The following is a 23,612-nucleotide window of genomic DNA, read 5'->3' on the forward strand; positions in this document are numbered from 1 at the left end:
AAGTAGCGTATTCAATGACTTTAACTGTTTTTCTCTTAAGTTTTTCACGTACTTAGGCGACTGCAAGTTAGCCGGTTGTTATTTTTGAAAAAAAACAAACAAACAAACAAACAAACAAACAAACTACAAGCGGGACAGCTTCAATCCAGTCCCAGTAACAAGCGCCGGGGGCCAGGAGCATAGGGCCATCAGCCCTCCTGCTGAGGCAGGCCATGGGACGGGGAAAACAGCACAGAGAAGGTGCTAAGTACCCGCTTAACAACTGAAAGACTCACCAACAATGTCCTCTTCAGGATTTAAAAAATGTGAGTCCTGCCGAGAGGCGATGCCAGCATCCGATGGGCATAGTCTATGCATAAGGTGCCTGGGGGAGTCCCATGTGGCACAGAAATGCTCCTTCTGCGCTAAATTAACAACCAGAGCACGGAGAGACAGGGAGATGCGGCTTAAAATGCTGCTTTTTGATAAGGCCCTCCAGCCAGACGTGCCGGAGCGGCCGCAGCAGGAGGGACCCTCCGGGGCCCATAAAAGGAAAGCTGCCTCCCTCACCCCATCAGCGCAAAAACGGAGGAAAGCCTCTCCAGCCCGATCCCTGCCGGCAGCAACAGCGAGCGGGACGGGAGGAGAGAGCGGGACGGGAGGAGTGAGCAGCCCCCAGCCGCAGCAACAGCTGATCGGCAGCGGCACGGAGAGCCACGTGGAAGCGGCTCAGCCTCCGATAATCAGCCAGCCGCCCCGCACCGCAGGCAGGGCGGCGGCTAAACAAGCGCCGGTACTGGCGGCACCGCAGGCAGCGGCACCGACCCCCGGGGAACTGGCGGTGCAGAGCGCGCAGGCACGTAGCCTGCAGGCGCAGAAGGACACCGCACGTGCGGCACCGCCTTCGAGCGTGCCTAGCATGGTGCCGACGGGGCCGGGATCCCCTGCGCGTCAGGGGGCAGAGTTACCTCCTCCAGGGAGGGGGAAGGCTGCACACAAGAGGAGGCATTGCAGCCCCTCTCCGGACAGGGCTGTGGAGCTGCTCTCTCACAGCCCTCCGCTCATGTTGCAGACTCCAACCAGAAGGCAGGGGTCCCCCCTAGCCTACCCGGAGCCCCCTTCTCCATTTTTACAACCAGCCTCACCCTGGATGGCACCACCTTCACCCTTCCTGGGGTTTGAACCGCTGGACTATTATGCAAAATCGCTCTCTCCAGTGTCTCGACGATCTCCCTCCCCCAGACGCAGAGGGTACACACCAAGGGAGTGGTCTAGGTCACCTTCCTAAGAACAGTGCCTATACTGCCATGGTCGCCCCTACCACGCGGGGCATAGACACCATCGGCAGTCTACTAGGGAAAGATCCCCACAGACTATCTCGTACCCCCGAGGGCAATTGCGACTGGGGACAGAGACTCAAGCATCTCAGGGGGGACTGGTCATGGAACCCCGAGATTTTCCCTCGCAAACCTCTAGCGAGAGGGTGTACCATCACCAGCAGGAACCGGAAGGGTCCAGAGAGACGTACCCCAGCGGTTCCTCGCTCTCCTCCCCGGACGAGGCTACGGCCCCGGGGGACGTCCATCCTACGGACGATCTCAAACAGTTTCAGGAACTGTTTAAGAGGGTGGCCTTCACGCAAGGCATCCAGACAGCAGAGGTGCAAGAGAAACACCATAAGCTCCTCAAAAATTTGAGACCTCCGGCCTCCTCCAGAGTAGCAATACCGCTTGATGAAGCGATCTTAGAGTCCGCCACTACGATATGGCAGACCCCTGCAACTATTCCACTCGTCCAAAAGAGAGCGGATAAGAAATACTTCGTGCCGGCGAAGGGCATGGAGTTCCTGTTTAGCCACCCACAGCCAAATTCCTTGGTGGTGGAGTCCTCGCAACAAAGATCAAAGACATCTCAATTCAAGACAGGGGGAACAGACAAAGATGCCAAGAAGCTAGAGCTGTTCGGCAGAAAGGTCTACTCCTCCTCCACTTTAACATTGCGAATGGCAAATTACGCAGCGCACTTAGCGAACCATAATTTTGACAACTATTCCAGGTTAACCTCCCTCATGGACTCGCTTCCAGAGGACAAAAAGCCGGTGCTCAAGGCCATAGTGCAAGAAGGCTACGCGGCCGCGAGGACGGGAGTTCAGATTGCTCTGGACGTTGCGGACACAGCAGCACGTTCCACAGCAACGGCAGTGGTGATGCGAAGGGAGTCCTGGCTCCAGACTTCAGGTATACCGAGGGATCTGCAGGCGAAGATAGTTGACCTTCCCTTCGACTCGCAGAAGCTGTTTGCTGAATCAACTGACTCGGTCCTTCATTCCAGTAAAGATTCAAGAGCCACACTCAGGACCCTGGGGATTTACACCCCTCCATACACAAAGAAAAGGTACTACCCTCAACAAAGGCGGTACCAGTACCAGCAACAGCGCCCCCAGTATCACAGGGGTTACGAGCAAGGGCGACATCAACAGCACCAGCAGTACAGAACTCCCAGGCGACGCTCACAACAGAGCCGTGCATCCTCGGGGCGGGGCCAAAGGCCACAAGTTTGACATACAGATCCAGGGCTGCGCCATCACTACCATCGCACAAGGTCATCCGAAGCGGCTATTCCACCATCGCCTCCGACCATTCTACGACCAGTGGCAAAGGATCACCACAGACAAATGGATGCTGGAGATCATAGCCACGGGGTACGCCATCCCCTTCCAGTCGCTCCCACCGTTGCGACCTCCACCCAAGCCCCACCTCCAGGAGCCCTCCCATGTAGCGAGGCTCAGGCAGGAGGTGGCCCATCTCATGCTTATAGGGGCAGTGGAAAGGGTGCCGGAGCAACTGCAAGGGAAAGGGTTCTACTCCCGGTACTTCCTCACGGAGAAAAAGACAGGAGGCTGGAGGCCCATCTTAGACCTTCGCGGCCTCAACAGGTACCTGCGCAAGCAACGTGTTCGGATGACCACAATCGCCTCCATCCTTACAGCACTGGACGATGGAGACTGGTTCGCAGACCTCGATTTACAAGACGCGTACTTCCACATAACTATCCATCCGGCTCACCGGCGATTCCTCCGGTTCATGGTAGGCAACGAACACTTCCAATACAAGGTCCTACCGTTTGGCCTCTCCTCGGCCCCCAGAGTCTTCACCAAGACCTTGGCAGTGGTGTCAGCCTACCTGCACAGACAGGGGGTATTTCTTTTCCCGTATCTGGACGACTGCCTGCTCAAAGGGGCCTCGAGAGGGGAGGTTCTGCGCATGATACGCGTCACAGCAAACACGTTCTCTTCACTCGGCCTGGTTATCAATCTGGCAAAATCAAAAATAGACCCCACATAGGACATAGAGTTCATAGGGGCTCGCATAAACTCGGTTACAGCGAGAGTATATCTACCAGAGGCTCGCTTTCGGGCCATCGGTTCCCTCGTGCAAGTCATCACCTTCAGCCCTACGGTGCCGGTCTTGACGTGCTTGCAGCTGCTGGGCCACATGGCAGCGGCGACGTTCGTAGTACAGAACGCCAGGTTACACATGCACAGCATGCAGCACTGGCTGGCGAGCGTATACAAACCGGCAATACACACCATTCACAGGGTGGTGTCGCCCACAGACGGGGTGCGCAAATCCGTACAATGGTGGGTAAACCCCAGGAACTTGCTAACAGGGGTACCCTTCCACCAGCCGCAAATATCGGTTTTTCTCACTACAGATGCCTCCCTCATAGGGTGGGGAGCGCACATGGGCGAAAAGGTGACTCAAGGACTGTGGTCACCCACGGAACAGTCACTACACATCAATGTACTGGAGCTCAGAGCAGTGTTCAACGCCTGCAGACACTTTCGAGACCACATACAAGGCAAAGTAGTTGGGATCAGTACAGACAATACCTCCACCATGTTTTATATAAACAGGCAAGGAGGAGCTCGATCCCATGCCCTATGCGCGGAAGCAATCCGCTTATGGAACTGGTGCACCGCCAACAATATAATCTTGAAAGCCTCATACTTGCCGGGTGCGCACAACGTGAAGGCAGACGAGCTGAGCAGGCGTTTTGCACTCACGCACGAGTGGCAGATCCGTCCGGATCTGCTACGGCCGATTTTCCACGCATGGGGTTTTCCCCAGATAGATCTGTTTGCCACTCAGCACAACAAGAAGTGCCCACGGTTCTGCTCCAGGGCAGGACTGGGATGGGGGTTCCTGGGGGACGCGTTCGCGATCCCGTGGAGGGGCCCCCTGCTTTATGCGTTTCCTCCCACAGTGCTGATCCACAAAGTTTTGCAAAAAGCCAGGAGGGAAAGGGCCCGGATGATCCTGATAGTCCCAACGTGGGATCGACAACAATGGTTCCCCCTACTCCTGCGCATGTCGGACCGTCCACCGATGCCCCTTCCGGTGGCGCCGGATCTGCTCACGCAAGCCCAGGGGTCCATAGTGCATCCGCACCCCCAAAGCCTGCGACTGCAAGCGTGGTTAATCCATGGCTCAGCTCCATAGAGAGCACATGCACAGTGGAAGTACAGCAAGTCCTAGAAAGTAGCAGGAGGACTTCCACCAGGAAGACCTACAAACAAAAGTGGACTCGCTTCACGGCTTGGTGTTCTACCAAACAGCTGGCCCCCCTTTTGGTGCCTATACCTACAATACTAGAGTATTTACTGGACCTCAAGAGAGGAGGACTCTCGCTATCCTCGTTAAAGGTCCACCTTGCCGCCATCTCGGCGTTCAGACATGAGGAGGACGGGCACACGGTGTTCGCCCACACTATGGTTACCAGGTTCCTCAAAGGGTTGTTAAACCTATACCCCCCTCGGAAACCGATTCCACCTTCGTGGAACTTGGACCTGGTGCTTACCACACTAATGGGACCACCGTTCGAGCCCTTGGCCACGGTTCCCCTCCGCCTCCTTACAATAAAGACGACCTTTCTTCTTGCAATTACGTCAGCTCGTAGGGTGAGCGAGCTCGCGGCAGTCATGGCAACGCCACCCTGCACTGTTTTTTCCAAGGAGGCGGTAACCATACGGCTGCATCCAGCCTTTGTTCCCAAAGTTTCTTCCGAGTTTCACATCAACGAACCTATTGTTCTACCCTCGTTTTATCCAAAGCCTCATAATTCCAATGAAGAGGCGCGCCTACACCTCCTGGACGTGAGGAGGGCGCTAGCCTTCTACGTAGACAGGACCAAGTCCTTCCGGAAAACGGATAGACTCCTAGTCTCCCTCGCTCCCAAATCGAAAGGAGAGGTTCTCTCCTCGCAGAGAATCTCAAAGCACATTGTATCCTGCATAAAAATGTGCTACGAGCTCAAAAAGACTCCTTTATCAGCCACTCCCAGGGCTCATTCCACCAGGGCGGTGGCGGCATCAACAGCCTTTTTCAAGGGCGTTGCGTTAAAAGACATTTGCAGAGCGGCGACCTGGTCATCCTACGACACCTTCGCCAAACATTACGCCCTTCACAGGGTATTCCAAGAGGATACCCGTCTCTCTGCAGCGGTCCTCTCGGGGACAAGCTGCACATAATCCGATTACCCACCTCCTATCTTGGGTTACTGCTGGGTAGTCACCTATTGTGGAGCACCCACGGGGACACTCGAAGAAGAAAGAGAAGTTACTCACCGTAGTAACGGTGGTTCTTCGAGTTGTGTCCCCGTGGGTGCTCCACTACCCGCCCATCCTCCCCGCTTCGGATCTCTGTTAGTGTTTTACAGGGGCACCCGAGGCGGTTGGTCGAGGAACTGGCGGGGACCGGATCGCGCACATGGCCAGGAGTGCGCAAGGGAGCGGCGCACGCCGGCGCATGCGCGGTCCGGCAGAAACTGCTTGGAAGATCCAATCTGCGGCGCCGGGCAAGCCCGACACCTATTGTGGAGCACCCACGGGGACACATCTCGAAGAACCACCGTTACTACGGTGAGTAACTTCTCTTTTTCCCCACACAACTTCCAGACTCTCAAGTGTTCACAAGCAATTGCAGTTTGATGGGATGGGAAGCATATCTTGTGCAGTAGACAGTGCAGGATACCTGGAACTCCAAGGAAAAGATCTAGAACACGAATCTGTTGGAACTCAAGAGTTGTCAGGCTAGCCCTATGAAAGTTCCAGAACTGCTTAGAGAGTGAACATGTTCTATTCAAGCCAGACAACATGACTGCAACACCAAGAAAACAAGGAATGCAACTCTACACACAAAAGCAATGGAGATAATGGAATGGGTGGAGAGAACTCTACCTTCCGTAAGAGCAATATACATAAAAGGAGAGCTGAATCCACATGCAGACTGGTTCATTAAATGTCAAGCCTAAATCAGGAAGTCTTCACTCTGATTTTGCAGTTTGGCCTTTGGGCAATCAACGTGTTCACCAGTTGCAAGAAGTAAAGGCTGCCAAAGTGTTTCACCAGGAAAGCAGATCCCAGATTCCTGGGATCAATGCTCTTTCACAGAGCTGGTCACAAGACCTGTTCTGTTCATTATCTGCCTTTCCAGTTCTAGAAAAGATGATCCAGATAAGATGAGAAGAAGCAAAGGTGGTAGTGCTTGTTCTGAGCAGAGCTCTCCAGTCCGACAGAACTGAAGTTAGAAGTACCATTGCAGCTAAAGGTGAGTCTAGACATCCTTTAGCAGCCCCATTCCTGAATCCACATCCGACACCCTGGTTATTGAGAGGGAAGTGTTAGCTATGCTAAGATTCTTCTTCAAGTGCTTGCTCATATCTGTTCAAATTAGAGGTGCACGTGCTGCATGCACAATAGTCAGAAAGTTTTATCCTAGGTGCCACCCGTCAAAGTGGCTGTGAAGCCCCCTGGAGTAGTGATGGTGCAGAGCTCTGTAAATGACCCTGCTGACCAAACCACCCCTCAGTTCCTTCTTACTGCCATAGTAAGCTATCAGTTCTGTGGCTAAGTACTTGTTGCGGCACCATGTCTTCCTAGCTCTTTACAGTGTAAATAGTTGTAAATAGTTTTCTTAGCATAGTTTATTGTTCAGTTAATTAGCATTAGAGAGTCAGTGCAGAGAGCAGGGTCTCTCTTCTCTCCCACTTGGCATGAAAAAGTGCCAGGGCTTCAAGCATTGTAGCTCCTGCTTGAAGTCTATGCCAACAAGGATCTCCACAACTTCTGTCTTGGTTGTTTGGGAGAAGCTCTTCCAGCTGATAAGTGCTGGCTTTGTAAGGCTTTTAAGCCCCAGAATCACAAAGTATCTGACTTTTGTTTCTGTCAGCTCCCCTGAAGTCAGCACTGCAGCTGCCACAGCAGGAGCCTGAACCAGGTTCTTTGGTGCACCGTGCTGTCTTCATCCCCAGGCCTGGTGCTGAAGAAAGAATCTTCTCAACACTGTCGGAGGTGGGATAGCTCAGTGGTTTGAGCTTTGGCCTGCTAAATCCACAGTTGTGAGTTCCATCCTTAAGGGGGCTATTTAGGGGTCTGCAGCAAATAGATAAAATATGTCAGGGCTGGTGATAGGCCCTGTTGAGAGGGCATGAGACTGGACTCAATGACCTCTGAAGGTCCCTTCCAGTTCTAATATATAAGTAACTTCTCTCCCTTCACCTCATGGCATGGCAGCTTTGTGGTTAAACCCTGGTGAACAGTCCTGCTCACAACAAGTGCAGTATGTCCTCTTCAGCAGCCACAAGCTTGTACTTGACTAAGTGGTCACACTTCTGCTGCTGTCGTCAGCATGACCTCATACCTGTGTCTGCTTCTGTCCAACAGACATTGGTTTATGTTGTTTCCCTGAAGCAGTAAGGTTTTGCTGCTTCTTCCCTCAAGGTCCCTTTGGTAGCCATCTCGGCCTTTCACCAAGGGGACAGCAGGCATTCTATTTTCATGCACTGCACGATGGAGCACGTTCTCAAGGGCATGGACCTGCTTCAGTACTTAACCTGGAACTCCAGAGGCTTGTGGTTCCCTCTCACCCCTACAGACTTTTGGCTACATGTTCCCTGCTTTACGTCTCTTGGAAAGTGGCCTTCCTGGTGGCTGTCACTTCTGCCAAGTGGTGTCTGAGCTCTGGGCCCTCATGTTGGATCCCCTTTACATGATGTTCCATAAGGACAAGGTTCAAGTCCACCCTCACCCAGCTTTCCTTCTGAAAGTGGTCTCTGCCTTTCATACTGGCCAGGACATTTTTCTTCCCGTGTTCTATCCTAAACCTCATAGCTTCCTCCTGGAGCAGCAACTGCATTCACTCAATGTGAGGTGGGTGCTTGCCTTCTACATTGAAAGGACCAAGCCCTTCTGCAAGACCTTGCAGCTCTTCGTGGCTATTGCTGATTGTGTGAAAGTGCTCCTGGTTACATCGCAGTGCATCTCTTCATGGATGACACCCTGTATAGAGATGTATTACGACCTTGCTAAGGTTAACACGACACCTATTATGGCCCATTCTACATGAGCTCAGGCCTCTTCAGATACCGCTACAGAAAATCTGTCAATCTGCAATATGGTTCTTTGTACATACCTTTACATTGTACTGTGCCAGCATTTCTTAAAGTGTGGTCTGCAGCCCAGTACCAGTCCTTGGGGGAAAAAAAAATACCTGATCCTTAGAAAATACAGTAATCCTTCAAGGTACGCTAGGGTTGCAGTGCAACCCTCGTGTACCTTGAATTTCACCTAAGTTGGGGAGGGCTTGCGGAGTGGGGGTGGGGCCCTGGGAGTGGGGGTGGGGCACCCACGGCCATTGCTTCTCTGGGGCTCCAGGGCCTGGAGCATATGTGGCCACCACTTTTTGAGGGCCCGGAGTGCCCACAGTCGCTGCTTCCCTGGGACTCCAGGCTGGGAGCACCCATAGCAGGGAGCTGGAACCCTGTGCAACCGGGGGGTGAGCTGGGCCAGCGGGGGAGTGTTGAGGTGGGGGGTGGGGGTGGGGGTTGAACTGGTGCACATGGTGGGGTGAGCTGGGGCCAGGTGGGCGGCGGGGTTGGGGCCTGGGTGTGCATGGGGTTGGAGGGGAGCCCCAGTCGTGCAGCTGGAGTTCCCCCGCTGGGGGAGTTGAGGTGGTGCACGTGGGCAGGATGAGCTGGGGCCATGGGTGTGGAGGAGTTGAGGGGGTTGAACTGGCAGGGAGTTTAGTTGCGCTGTTCTGGGAAGGGGGTTTTAGCTCACCTGGCTGCCTGCAGCAGCAGGCAGCTAGGAGAGCTAAAAGCCTTCCCCCTACTTCCCAGAGTGGTGCCTAGTACTCCTCTGGGAGGTCAGGGGAAGGGACTCTTAACTTTCCCTGGCTGCCTGCAGCTGTGGGAAGCTAGGCAGGCTAACAGTCTAGCAGCTTCACATTGTGCAAAACTCGTGTTAATGCAAGTAGCATGAATGTGAAGCCGCATAAAATAAGGATTTACTGTATACAGATTATCACTACGTACTATAATTATTGTGAATAAATAATAAACAGTGAAGATTTATTCGTTTTTCATTTTTTATATGCATTTATATTTTTGGGCCACAAAAAGATGTACTGAAAAACAGGTTCCAACTATGTAAAGTTTGGGAAACCCTGCAGTATGCTATTGTACAGCAGTCTAGATGGAATGCAGCACTGGCAGCTGCTGTCCTTGAGTCAGCCACATGTTTACTCTGACCTCTCCTCCTGGGTTTGGCTTATGAATGACCGAATTTGAATAGCTAAGGGCAAGCACTGAAAGAAGAAAATACAGTTACCCTCCTTTGTAACTGTTGTTCTTTGAGATGTGCTCATATCTGTTCGATACCCCACCTCCTCCTCCACTGTCAGAGTAGCCATCAAGAAGGAACTGAAGGGCAGTCAGGTCAGCAGGGTCATATTTAGGGCTCCACACCAGTACCACTCCAGGGGAGGCCAGAGACTTCCACAACTGACCCAAAGGGTAGCAGCATAGACAAAACTTTCCGGCTGTCATACACATAGTGCGCACACACCTAAATTGAATATATATGAGCAACACATCTCAAACTCTTATAAAGGTAAGTAACCATTTTTTTATTCTTCCACATGATTGGAATTCTGCACTCCTCCAGACAAGCTTCAACACTAAAGGTCCACTCCTCCATTTGGACTAGGTTTAATTCATGGTGTCAAGAAACCAACACATATCCCAAGGATCCTGGTATCCTGGACTTTCCTCAAGAAGGCAGAGACAAGGGACTTCTCCCTACTGTTCTAGGTATCAGCTGTAAGTACCATCCTATTTGTGAGATCCCCTGGTTCTTTGGCAGAAAAACCTCACTTATTTCTCAGAGCAGACTAGCAAAACCTGCAGCCAGACCAGACTTTCCTAAGTGGGACCTACTGTTTATCCTGTTGATGCAGTTCCTTCAATATCTCCATTAAACCTACTCATCACAGCCTGTTTTCTAGTCACCGTCCTGTCTACTAGGCGAGTTACTGAACTATGCATTGTTGTGAAAGCTGTATTGGTCCCATGCGTGTGGCTGAAGAAGAGCTCTGTTTATACGCAGAACTTTGCCTTTCTTACCAATAGAAGTTGGCCTAATAAAAGATACTACCTTACCCACCTTGTCACTAACCTTGTAGAACCAGCACTGTTTTCCACAATGACAAGATGGAGCTAGGAATCCCAGAATCCTTCAGGACCGTAGTGAATTAATGTTTCAGTACCTCAGTGGATCTCATCTTTCCTTTATTCTGTCTAAAGCTAGAACATCCAACAGAGTAGCTGTGGCACACTTCAGAATTTCAAAGAGCACTAAAGATCTGCCTCAAGCAATTTGGCTACATCTACACCACGACATAAATTCAAATGTATTAAAATTGATATTATAATGCTAGGCTTTGCAAATTCGAATTTGAGTATCCTCATCTCTCCACAAATTCCGCACAAAGTTGACGTATTGCTGCCACACTAAATCACCAAACATTGAATGTTGCAGCAGTGGGAACCTGACCCCACAGTTCCCTCAGCCCCATAGTATTCTGGGTGTATTCAGTGGTGCAGCATGGGGGGGAAAAATGCCCCACAAGTGGTTGTGGGTGTGTGATGTCATCTTACCACATTGCAATGTCCTCATTCGCTTCCCAAGGAAATCAAACAGCCATTTTTCCAGAAAGAAAGAAGGAAAAGTAGGGCATCAACAAAGATCGCCAAATTAACTGAAATCTCTTGCTTCTATAACTGAATTGCTTTTTATAACTGAATTATCAAAGATTTTACAAAAAGCAGCAGGTGTCTGTCTTCCCAACTGGCCCTCCCGCCACTTCTCCCTATCTTAAGGGGGCCATTTGATAAGGAATTTGCCAAAGCTTGAAGAAAGAGAAGGATAGAAAGGGTTAAGAAAAAGATTTTTGGCTTCCCACTACACTACACAAGAGTTGTCTAATACGGGGGATGGAGATCTCTAAATCTCAGCAAGCAATGTTGCTCAGGTGGGGGGGCCAGCTCCCCTTATCCCACAGGGGGCAGAGTCGGGGGGATCAGAGGATGAAGGGCCAGTTCAACTGGTCCCTTCAGTGTTGCTCGGGGGGTTGTGCAAGCCCCTGAAAATCTTAGCCGCTGCAAGAGACTTCCCTCCCAGCAGCAGCAAACCCCCCCAAAATCTTAGCCGCAGGGGGAGACTTTCCCTGGGCGGCACTAAGCCCCCAAAAGTCTTTCTTGCCTTTAGAGCCCTCAGCACGCACAAGTCAGGACGTGGTGCTGCCTGGCAGCCTGGTCCACACTGAACAGCAGGCATGTCCTTTTATTGAGTCAAGGGCTAGCCATGTGATGTGGTTGGACATGGGAAAGACCCCAACTGCATGGCGCCTGTTAGGGAGGAGGGGAGACCTGCACAAATGTAAACTGCAAAAAAATGTTTCTCGGCCTCTCATACAAGCACGATCCCCACCAACAGCTTAGCTGCCATGTGGTGCAGTGGGGTAGGGTTAGTGCCAGCACTGAAAAAAATCCAAGTCCCCAGCTTGTAGAGGTAGAGACAGAATCATGGACTCCGTGTTGGGGCTATTTTTAATGGGTAGATACTCTCACAGTACTGATAGCAAAGAAAGAAGCAAGTTTCTTAGCCTCTTATACAAGTCATAGGCTTCCTGGTGCCAAATTCAAATTCATGGGCTTCCTGTTACCTAATTCCTGAATACCTGGAGATCCACAGAGATGGAAGCAGCCAGAGCAGAGAACTGTGGGCATTGTGGGATACATATGGGACACCTCTGGAGGCTAATAGTTTATTAAAAGACTAGCCTTAATTCGAACTAGCCTTAATTCCACGCTAGCCTTAATTTGAACTTTTAAATTCAAACTCAACGCTATGTCGAGTGGCGTTCCACACTGCCTACAGTTGAACTAATGATATTCACAGTAAAGACAGTGACATCGTAAAATTGAGTTAACTGCCTTAAATTGCATGTTATAATGTAGTGTAGACATAGCCTTTGAATTGAGAAGGAGATTGCATACCTTGTTTGTCTCCTTTCATCCAAAGTGCTAAGGGAACAGGGTAACCAAGCTGACTGTAGCCAGATGAATCAATCTTTGTGACCTAGGGTTATACTAGGTGTCAGGTGCTCCTTTATCTGACAGCATCAAGGAATGCTCCTCAAGATCTGTGGTGACCTTGTGGGCAGAAAAAGGTTGTGCTTGCACCACAGAGATCTGTAAGCTAGCAATGTGGTCACTGTGAAAACTTTTATTAGATACTAAAAAGTAGACTTTCCGTCCTCCACAGAAGCTTAGCTTGGCAGAAGAGTACTGCAAATCCCGACGGGGCTCCTTTCGAAAGGACCCCGCCTACTTCGAAGTCCCCTTATTCCCATCGGCGGCGAGACGTGTCAATTTTGAAGTGCTGCGGCCGCCCGCATGCTAATGAAGCGCTGAATATGCATTTCAGCGCTTCATTAGTAAACTTCGAAATGGCCATTTGCGTGGCCATTTTGAAGTTCGGGGCTAGTGTAGACGTAGCCAACAAGAGCTAGACAAAATAATGAAGGTTACAAAGCAAGCAGTTCAGGTGCTCCTTTCCGTTGTTTCTCATAATACAAGAAAAGAGGAACATTTAATTAAATTGAAAGTACCAAGTTCAAAACTAATAAAAAGAAATACTCATTTACATAATGTATTGTAAACTTCTGGAACTCCTTGTTTCATGGTGTCATTGAAGACAAAATCCTTGTCAATTTTAAAGGATTAAAAACTGATCTAGAGAATGAGATAAGGATTTTATTTAAAAGATATAAACTCTTATATCAGGACATGCGTGTTTGACAACTGATAGAAGATAATACAGGGGTTAGAATGAAATCCTCCTCCTCACAAGGCAGAGAATTTTAGAATAACCTGTTAGAAGTTATTTTCATTGTCCTTTCCCCCATCAGGCAGTTGCTACTAGCAGGAACAGGCTATGGAACTAAATAAATTGCTAGTGTGCTAATTTCTGTGTTCATAAAAAAATGAGAGAGTCCCTGAAAGCCTGGCACTAAAAATTACACCCCTTTCCCAGAAAGATTTTATTATACGTGTTCGATCTTTTCCTGATGAGTTTGTTGGGTTATTTCACTGGTTACTTAGTAGGTAGTTTGGATTTAGACTTTAGTAACTTTTAACTGTGTTAGGCATCTGTTGGCCCTGCTGCCTAGGAAATACAAATCCTTTGGAACATGGTTATCTTTTACCTTATTAACACAGTCTCCAATTTTAGTTTTGTTCACAAGTGTGATCTTATTTTTGTGATCTCACAGATCATTTAAATGTTAAGAACAAAAAAACATCCTCCGAACATTGAAGTATCACCACACTTGTAGTCACTACAACTGCTTTTTCTCTCTGGTACCCTGTTGCCAGTTTTCTGATTTTTCATTGTACGGTACACCTCAGAAATGAACTGTTTCTCAAATACTTTTTGACGTCTAAGTTATTAATCCTGTAAATCTCCTATTTTTCTCTGACCGCGATATCTTCAAAGACATTCAGCTGTGTTAACGATAGCTGTGTAAGTCCAAATTTGTCCACTTTTGATATTAGGAAAACTATATGAAAATATTATTAAAGAAGAATTTAATCAAATTATGGTTACATAGCAAAGGAGTTCCATTTCCACTTTAGACTATCATTTGCCTATAAAAATAAAGGGCTAGATTCCAGATGAGCTGTGCAAAGAGCAGTAAAATGGTGAGGAAATGGGGAAGGGCAAAGTGAGCTTTAAGCAACCATTAAACTTTTCTGTTTTGATTTGGGACTGAGCTGGTTTGTGATGCACACTAGAGTTCTGTGAAGGCTGTTCAAACTTATGCCTACTTGCTGCTGGTTCCCACCTCCTGTGCCAGTGGCTGTGCAGGGCTAGATTTAGCATCCCCAACAGCCTTGCTATGCCACTGAAGCTTCAGAAACACAAGTAGGTGGTTGTAGGATCCTGTACACTGCTGGAGCAACAACAAAGCAATTTGATCACGCTGTTTAATTGGGCTCCAAGGGAGTAATATGTCATTAGAATCAAGGCTAGAGAAAAATTGAAAAGAAGTGGGAAGTGATTAATCAAAGGATCCAGAGAATGGAAGTCAGCCAGCTACAGACTTGGGAAGCTGGTTAATATTGCTCTTTCACTTAATTGCTACTAGATATTCAGCCTTAGCCAGCTGAAAGCAGAATGAAGCTACAATATAATTTGTCATGTAAAAGAATACTGGATATATTCGCCACCCCTACTGCTTGGACTGAAACTGAATGTTTTGAACTTTAGCTCATCTACAAGGCCAATCTCTTTTCCTGAGCTTTTTTAACCAGGTAACTTGAGGGATATTTGCTATCTGTTTTGGTATGTTTCAGTTTTATAGTGGATTTTTTAATAGAGAATTTATTTTCTGTGACTTGGAGTCAATTTGTTTGCACAAATTATTGCATCCAGGATTTTTCTCTTTTAATTGAAATATTTTATTCTTTCTGCAACCTACTAAAGCAATACTGGCATTTAAAAATACATTTGAGTAAATAAATAAATAATGAACCCAGCTTAATTGCCCTTTGCAGATGAACAGTTGACTCATGAGAACATAGATATATTGCATATAAATCACTGTTGTAGAGATATTACTATGTAAATGAATATTGACTTAGTAGGTAGTAGTAGGCATCCTTAAGTCTGCATAGACTATGGATCGTGCCCTTTAAAGTTTCAATTGAGGACTTCATTTACAGCGTCTATTGTGACTATGAAGACCCACACGAGAGTGACAGTCCTTGCTGCATCTCTTGCAGATGTAGTGGGTGTCTGGCAAGTCCTTATTGTGCTTTTTGTGTGCTCGCTTCTCCTCTGCTAGCTGTCTGATCTTCATCTCGCCCTTCTGAAGGCCCTTGTGTAACCCCTGCCTCCATCTGCTGCGGTCATCTGCTAGTTCTTCCCAGTTGTCCAGCTCGATGTCTCCCTCGCAGACATCTTTGTAGCACAACTGGGGGCATCCGGGAGGTCTTTTGCCAGAGGCTAGCTCACCATACAGGATGTCTTTTGGAATCCTTCCATCATTCATCCTGTGGACGTGGCCAAGCCAGCGGAGTTGACGCTGCCTGAGGAGGGTCTGCATGGTTGGGATTCCAGCTTGCTCAAGGACGGCGGTGTTGGTCACTCTGTCCTTCCATGATATTCCAAGGATGCGCCTGTGGCAGCGCAAGTGGAAGACGTTCAGCCTCTCTTCCTGGTGGGCATACAGGGTCCAAGTCTCTCTGCCATAAAGGAGGGTGCTGAGGATGCAAGCTCTGTAGACTTGCATTTTGGTGTGAGTGTACAGCTTGTTGTTATTCCACACTCTCTTGCTGAGTCTGGACAGAGTTGTGGCCGCTTTTCCGATCCTCCTATTTAGCTCAGTGTCCAACGACAGGGTGTCAGTGATGGTGGATCCGAGGTAAACGAACTCGTGGACGACCTCTAACGTATAGTTGTCAGTGCTGATTGATGGGGATTCAGCAACATCCTGACCAAGTACGTTTGTCTTCTTTAGGCTGATGGTAAGCCCAAAGTCCTTGCACGCTTTGGAGAACCGATCCAGCAGTTTTTGAAGCTGGTCTTCTGTGTGAGACACTACAGCAGCATCGTCTGCTAACAGCATGTCTCTGATGAGGACTTCTCGCACCTTAGACTTAGCTTTCAGCCTTGCAAGGTTAAACAGTTTCCCATCAGATCTTGTGTGCAGCAAGATGCCCTTTGTTGAGGATCCAAAGGCATGCTTCAGGAGGAGTGCGAAGGAGATCCCGAACAATGTTGGAGCAAGCACGCATCCTTGTTTGACTCCGCTCCTGATTCTGAAAGCATCCGATAATGCGCCGTCATATTGGATGGTTCCTCTCATGTCTTTGTGGAATGATTGGATCATCTTGAGTAACCGTGGAGGACAGCCTATCTTGTGGAGCAGTTTGAACAGACCATCCCTGCTGACCAAGTCAAAGGCCTTGGTCAGGTCGATGAAGGCTATGTAGAGTGGCTTTCTCTGCTCCCTGCACTTCTCCTGCAGCTGCCTTAGAGAGAAGACCATGTCAACGGTAGACCTCTCTGCACGGAATCCGCACTGCGATTCGGGGTGCACCCTCTCAGCAATCTTCTGGAGTCTGCCAAGGATGATGCGAGCGAACAGTTTACCAGTGACGCTTAGGAGGGAGATTCCACGGTAGTTGTTGCAGTCGCTTCTGTCTCCTTTGTTCTTTTACAACGTTACAATGTTAGCGTCACGCATATCCTGTGGAACCTCACCCTCTTTCCAGCACAGGCACAGTAGCTCATGTAGGAGTTCCAGGAGTGTGTCTGCGGCACATTTGATTACCTCTGATGGTATACCATCCTGACCAGGGGCCTTTCCTGCTGCAATGCTGTCGATGCTTGCGCTGGTCCCGTCCACCTGATCAGCACTTATGCTCCAACCCTGTACGCCACACCAGAAGTAAAAGACAAGTTCTATGACGTGCTTAGAGCTGGTGTAGCGCAAATACCTGCTCGTGAACAACTGTACATCTTGGGTGACTTCAATGCAAGAGTTGGAGCTGATTGGGCCTCATGGCCTTCCTGCTTAGGACACTTTGGTGTGGGAAAAATGAATGACAATGGACAGCGTCTCCTTGAACTGTGCACGCACCACAATCTGTGCATCACAAACACGTTCTTCCAAATGAAGCCACAGCACAGAGTGTCGTGGAGACACCCACACTCGAAGCACTGGCATCAACTAGATGTGGTCATCACTAGGCGTAACAACCTCAAAAACGTCCTCCTGACACGCAGCTATCATAGTGCTGACTGTGATACAGATCACTCGCTAGTTTGCTCCAAGCTCAAGCTGAGACCCAAGAAGCTGTACCGCTCTAAACCTGCTGGAAGGCCCCTCATTGATGCCAGAAAGATGGCAAACTCGGAGAAAGCTGAAAAGTTCAGAGAGACCCTCCAGGAAAATCTGCGCAGTGGCCCTGGGGGTGCCTATGCGACATCCAAATGGCAACATCTGAGGGATACAGTTTACAACACGGCCTTGTCGGTGTTTGGAAGAAGAGCTAGAAACACGAACGACTGGTTCGAAGCTAACTCTGATGAGATGATTCCAGTCATTGAAAAGAAGCGCGCTGCACTCCTGGAGTACAAACGCTCACCGAGCCAGAGTACCCAGGAAGCACTTAGAGAGGCCAGAAGAACAGTACAGCAGACAGCCAGGCGCTGTGCCAACAACCACTGGCTCCAGCTATGCAGCAACATCCAGACCTGTGCCGACTTTGGTAACCTCAGAGGAATGTACGAGGGTATGAGGAAGGCATTAGGACTCACCCAGAACAAGATGGCACCTCTGAAATCCAAATCTGGTGAAGTCATTGCTGACAAAGCCAAACAGATGGAGCGCTGGGTTGAGAATATTGATTTATTATATGGGATTACCAGCACAAAGGAATGGCTTTAGTGTGAAAACATTTTCCATATTGTGTATCTTTTGCTTGTGTCTTCTTTGTGATCTTGGAAATTGTGTTTCGTACATGATCTTTTTGATTAAAAGCAGTGATCCTTCAGTGATCCTTCAGAAGAAGTTCCTCCAGAAGAGATATTCCAAAACAACTTTGTTGAAAGATCACGTCCACACACAAAAAAGCATATCAAAAGATATTTATGGAGAAGAGCAGAAACTTACTGGCTGTGTCTACACTAGAGAATTTTGTCAACAGAAGGGGCCTTCTGTCGACATAACTCAGGGAGCGTCTGCACGCACAAAGCATTCTGTTGACAGTGTCTCAGCAGAACTCAGCCTTTGGCTCAACAGTGTTATCCCTTCAAAATTTGAGGAATAAGTGCAGTGTAGGCATTTCTGTTGACAGAGAGGGCTTCCGGTGTCATTGAAGACAAAATCCTTTGGCACCTTATAGACTAACAGATACTTTGGAGCATAAACTTCCGTGGGCAAAGACTCATGCATCTGATGAAGCGAGTCTTGCCCACGAAAGCTTAAGCTCTGAAAATATCTGTTAGTCTATAAGGTGCCACAGGACTTCTTGTTGCTAATTCCAATTTCAGTCACCAGAGGGCAGTGCAGTCTGGCAGTTCTCTGTTGACAGAGCAAGGTGGGTGGGTGGGTGGCAGCTGTCTGTCAACAGAGGTTCTGTCAAGATTTCTTTCGACAATATCTTCTGTTGACAAATGCTTCTAGTGTAACTGTAACCATTGAGAACCCATCTTAAGTGAAAAAGTTCAAGAATTCTCTCTGGCTTGCTAGTTTGTCAGCAATTCCAGCTCCTGATCAATAATCCCATCAAAGCATAATAGGAGTCTTTCCTATTACTTCAGTGGCCTTCGACCAAACTCTTATTTATTACAAGAACAAGCCATCTGAGGAGGGCACAGATTTGCAGGAGGTCAAGAAAGACTAGTTATGACTGGAGAACTGACAAAAATTGAGCCAAATACATTTCACACAAAATTTGGAACCATTCTAGTGTTTGGCAAGCAAAGAGAAGACAAGAGTTGTTGCAACTCTACAAAAGGAATTTACCTGATGCATATCTTCAGATTAATCCATTGAACTGTGTGAATAATAATGTGTTATTTAATTAAGCACAGTTATTACAATGGAGGGAGATTTTTGGTTTTGTATTAAATTACAAAGAAGCTACAATAAACATTTTCTTGGAGTTTAAGGAATCTCTGAATATGATAGTTCTACATATGGTGTTTATTTGGTAAAAGAATATTTTTCAGAAAGAGATTAATAAAACCTTTTAGGTAAGATTTTCATGCAGGTTTTCTGTTTTATATACCAGTATTAGCCAGTCTGTTAATAAGAGATTAAGACCCTAATTCAGCAAATATTCATGTGTGTCTTAAGTCATACAAATAGTCCCAATGACATGAATTTGATCATTTTGAAAAATGCAGTCACTGTCCATATCTTCCAAATTATAGAACAAGTGGGAAACATTATAATAATTGTATTTTGAATAAATGAATAAGGAAAAGATACTTACATTTGGTATGCTTTCTTTTTTTTTTTTTAATTTAGGAAACAAAACAGATGCCATGAAACCTGGAATAAAGATGGAGCCTTCAGATCACATTTATGCCATGAAAAATGCTTCAAATGCTACTACAAATTGCTCTGTATTAAAACAGTATACTGCTTCCTCCCCTTTTAAGGTGGATAGTTTACATCCTTATTCTTCATTAACACATAAGCCTAGTATAACAGCAGTGACTGATATTCAACAAGATTTTTCAGTTCCCTACGGGTATTTCGAATGCAGTAGTAAGCAACCTCATGTGACACCTTATATTAAATATAAGAATTTTGATGTGTCAGTCAAAGATTATACTGGAATTTTGCTGAATGAAAAAAGGAATGGTGTGCCACCAATTCTTCCGGATGTTTCTGTTCCAGACCACCCAAACCTGAAAGACCCCTTGCACGGTATACTTGAACACCAAGAAGATGACAAGCAAAATTGTTGTCTTGAATTAGAAAATGCTCCTTCCTCGTCAATCAACACTTGGGATAGGTCAGTACAATTAAACTCTTCAGCAGAGGACGTAACCAGAAATGATGCTAACATGTCTCATAACCGTCCAGCAGAAAAAGATACTTCTCAGAAAGAACAGATTTGCGATTCCAAAGGTATTGATGAAAAGCAAAGAAATGTGCTGGCAGAACCAATGGATACTGAAGAAAAAGCTGATGAAATTTGGTCAGACAGTGAGCACAATTTTTTGGACGATGATATTGGCGGTGTTGCTGTAGCACCTTCTCATGGTTCTATCTTAATTGAATGTGCGAGACGTGAACTCCATGCCACAACTCCGATTAAGAAGCCAAACCGTAGCCATCCCACACGAATCTCTTTAGTCTTCTACCAACACAAAAATTTAAATGAGCCAAAACATGGCCTAGCAATGTGGGAGGCAAAGATGGCTGAGAGAGCAAAAGAGAAGGAAAAAGAAGCAGAAAGCTTAGGGACTGAAAATACCGAACTAAAATCTGGCAGTAAGAAAACCAAGCAGAGCAGTGAAACCAGAGAGATTTTCTATGAAGAAAATGAATTCAACCAAATTCCATCACGCAGAGCATTAACAGTAACTCAAGATAATGTAATAACAGTGTCTTCTTATGCCCTCACTCGAGTTGCAGGACCCTATAATCATTGGGCATAGGTTTTAGTAGCTGATGCCTTGCCTTGGTGCAGTGTTAAAACAGTATTTCTTTAAGGTGCTGTTAAAGAACCGAGTCATGTGTAGTTTACTATTTGTTCATCTCAACCATTTTAAGGCTGAGGTAAAAATGGGGATTTATCTTAAACTGTGACTTTATATTTTAACATTTGGTGGTGCTTGAGCACATTTTAAGCAAAAAAAATGTATAGTTTTAATATGTTATAAAAAGATTTTGGTTAGGTTATTAACCTTGATTGAATCATTCAGTTTATTACCTTTAGGAAGTTATATTTTGGTGCTTTAAATCAAATCTGTTTACTACAGAACAGGTCATTTATAGGGATTTTAAGTGATTCACATTTTATGATGTAAAATCAACTTATCCAGTGATAGCTCTACACAGCTCTTGGTGCTTAACCACATCAAACAGTAAAAATAAGCTGAATTATTACTTCATGGTGCCATTGCTCCAACAACTTCCAGTCATTGCTAAAAAGTCCAAATTAGCAGATAACCCTTTTAAGAGAACTGTTGAAATTTTCTCTCTAGAGTTTTTCATTATGTAATAAATGAAGTAATCACTAGTGATGGCTGGAAGTTGTTTGTAAGCTGTAAATATATATTTTAAAAGCACTTTCTATTTTTAAAATTAACTTGAAGTAGGATAGCGTAAGGATCATATTGTCTAAGATTTGTGCATACTCTACAGAAGAATCATTTTGTTCTTGCTGTGTAGATTTCCATATTGTTACAATTACAATAAGTATGCTAATAACCTATGTGATTGTTTTTAGCCTTTCCCTTTTTCCATTGAAGTTTATGTTACATATAAACAAAGGAGTTATAAAATGCAGAAACTTTTAGTTATTTACGGATATGAAATGAAGAAACATCTTGTCAATATGTGTTGCTATTGGGAATTAAATAATTTTAAGACAAATTTATGATTTATTTGAGCAATAAGCACATTAGTGTCACTCATCCAGAACATTGCAAGTTATGTGACACAGCCAAATGTTCCTAATGCCTCAGGGGGTAGGATCATTTTGGGATTTTAGAAGTACCCCTAATGTTGCCTTACTCTGTTTGGAAAGAAGTTATAAAAATGACAAATTGTTAGAAAAGAGAGACATTTTCAATTGGTAATGTTTAACAAGTTGTAGTTGATAATTTCCTTCCGAAATATTCCCTACTAGCTAATAAGAATGCTTTTTCAGTTTGACTTTTTTTTTAAATGAACATGATTTTCATAATTTTTAACAATGATCTATGTATTTTTCATGGGAACAGTTGTTTGTTCCAAACATTTAGATTTATGTTCTGCATTTCAGTTGGAAAATTGGTGTATCACCAAATGGATTGTGGTTACATTTCGCTAAACGCAGAAAAGTAGACACTCCGGTCACAAATATTGTAGTTCCCCTCCCACTTTTTTTTTCCCGAATGTCCTCTCTTCTTCATTTCTGTTTGTTTATTTATTGCATCACGTAATTACCAAAAGAAAAAGGTATTTAAGTAAGGATCTTGTTCTGCAAGTCTTATTCACCTTCTCGGTCCAGTTAGTCAGTGAGATTTCTCAAGTAAGGCCTACTCTTGTGCATAATGGTTGTGGGATCAGATCCTATGGATCAAGCTGTACCTTAATTTTAGCTACAAGTTCTCACAGGGTATGTAACCCACAGATGTAACTGAGGTTAGTATTTTCTTTTGAGAACTTATATCAATAATATACTTGATAATACTATAATGTAGTGGTGCTGTAACAAAAATAATCTGAAATGTTTAAATCCACTTTATCTAATACCTAGACAAGGTGCTTTATTTCTTGAAAAGTTCTATGATAATTGTGATATTTGCAGTTTTGGTACAAAAAGTATATGCATTTTATTTTTTACACAGTGTTGACTAGAACCCTAATTCTGAAAATACTTTGATGTGGGAGCTGTTCCAGCTAATTTGGTATTTGCGGGATCAAGGCCTAAATTTACAATCACTATGTAATGATATTGGGCTAAATCTAAAATCCTTATGTAGACCAGCTGTTGAAATCAACAGGAGTTTTGATGGCATAAGGACATGGGGATTTAACCCATTATTTGTATTTTATCTAGCTCAAAATAAAATTTGTGAAAATCCCATATGCTGCAGATTTTAAAGCCTATTAGCTCAAGTAGAGAGGATATGAAAGGATTGTAAATAATAAAAAGAGCATATTGTACCATCATTTTATATCAGCAGTTTTCTGCTTCTTGAATACATAAAGTACAATATACATTAAATCATTATGGTGTTTTGTGTGCCTTAGATTTCCATTTTAAAAGTTGTCTACTTCGATGAGGCTAAGCTATAATAAAAATTACAGCTGTGTATACAGAAAGTAGTATTCTAAGTTGCCCCAGCTGCTCGAACAACATAATTACTAAGTATCTGTGTCTAACATCATGGTCAGTTGTCTACCAAAACGATTACTTTGCTACTCGTAAGCATCAATGATAGCTTTAGACAAATTATAGCTTCATAATGATTTCGTTGTGCAATATGCACATATAGCACAGAATGAAGGAATTATTTATTTCTAAATACCAGCATTTTTATTTCAAATGTAGAAGGAAGGGTTTCAGGGCAGTGAATCTGACTATAAGAGATTCAAAAAATATTAAAATAGCTAATACAGGAACTTCCATTAGAATCCTTCCAGACTTTTAGGCTTGTCTGTGATTAGTCCATTCAAGTGATAAAAACAATCGAGAAGACAGCAGCTTCCTCAGAAAGCTGGGAAGAAGCAGAATAGGTTAATCTTTAAGTGTGATTGTCATTTACAAAGCACTTCTTAGCTGACTATCAAGAGGGACTCAGCTGTCCAACAGGGCGACCAGTATGTCTTAACCATGATAACAGATACTGAAAACCTCTCATGAGAGTTTTATTAAGGCTACTGACATAGTTAAAATATACTGTCCAAACAAAATTGTATTTCATTTCCAATATATAATAAGTTTCTAACACAACATTTTGATAAATCATACTTCATAAGTAAATTAGATGG

The 23,612-nt window shown here is 45.7% G+C and overlaps 1 protein-coding gene across 2 annotated transcripts in view; it reads left to right on the plus strand.

Moving 5' to 3' along the window:
- The window catches only part of TET1 (tet methylcytosine dioxygenase 1), a 123,455-nt gene extending 101,236 nt beyond the window's left edge, over nucleotides 1–22,219 (plus strand). For both annotated transcript variants that reach the window (XM_075000226.1, XM_075000227.1), the window contains one exon: nucleotides 19,425–22,219. In XM_075000226.1, coding sequence (XP_074856327.1) covers nucleotides 19,425–20,566 — 1,142 coding nt within the window. In that variant the 3' untranslated portion in view covers nucleotides 20,567–22,219. The remainder of the gene's footprint in view (nucleotides 1–19,424) is intronic.
- Nucleotides 22,220–23,612: the final 1,393 nt, after the last annotated feature.

Source organism: Carettochelys insculpta, chromosome 7 (assembly GCF_033958435.1).
Source record: "Carettochelys insculpta isolate YL-2023 chromosome 7, ASM3395843v1, whole genome shotgun sequence".
Taxonomy (NCBI): Eukaryota; Metazoa; Chordata; order Testudines; family Carettochelyidae; genus Carettochelys; species Carettochelys insculpta.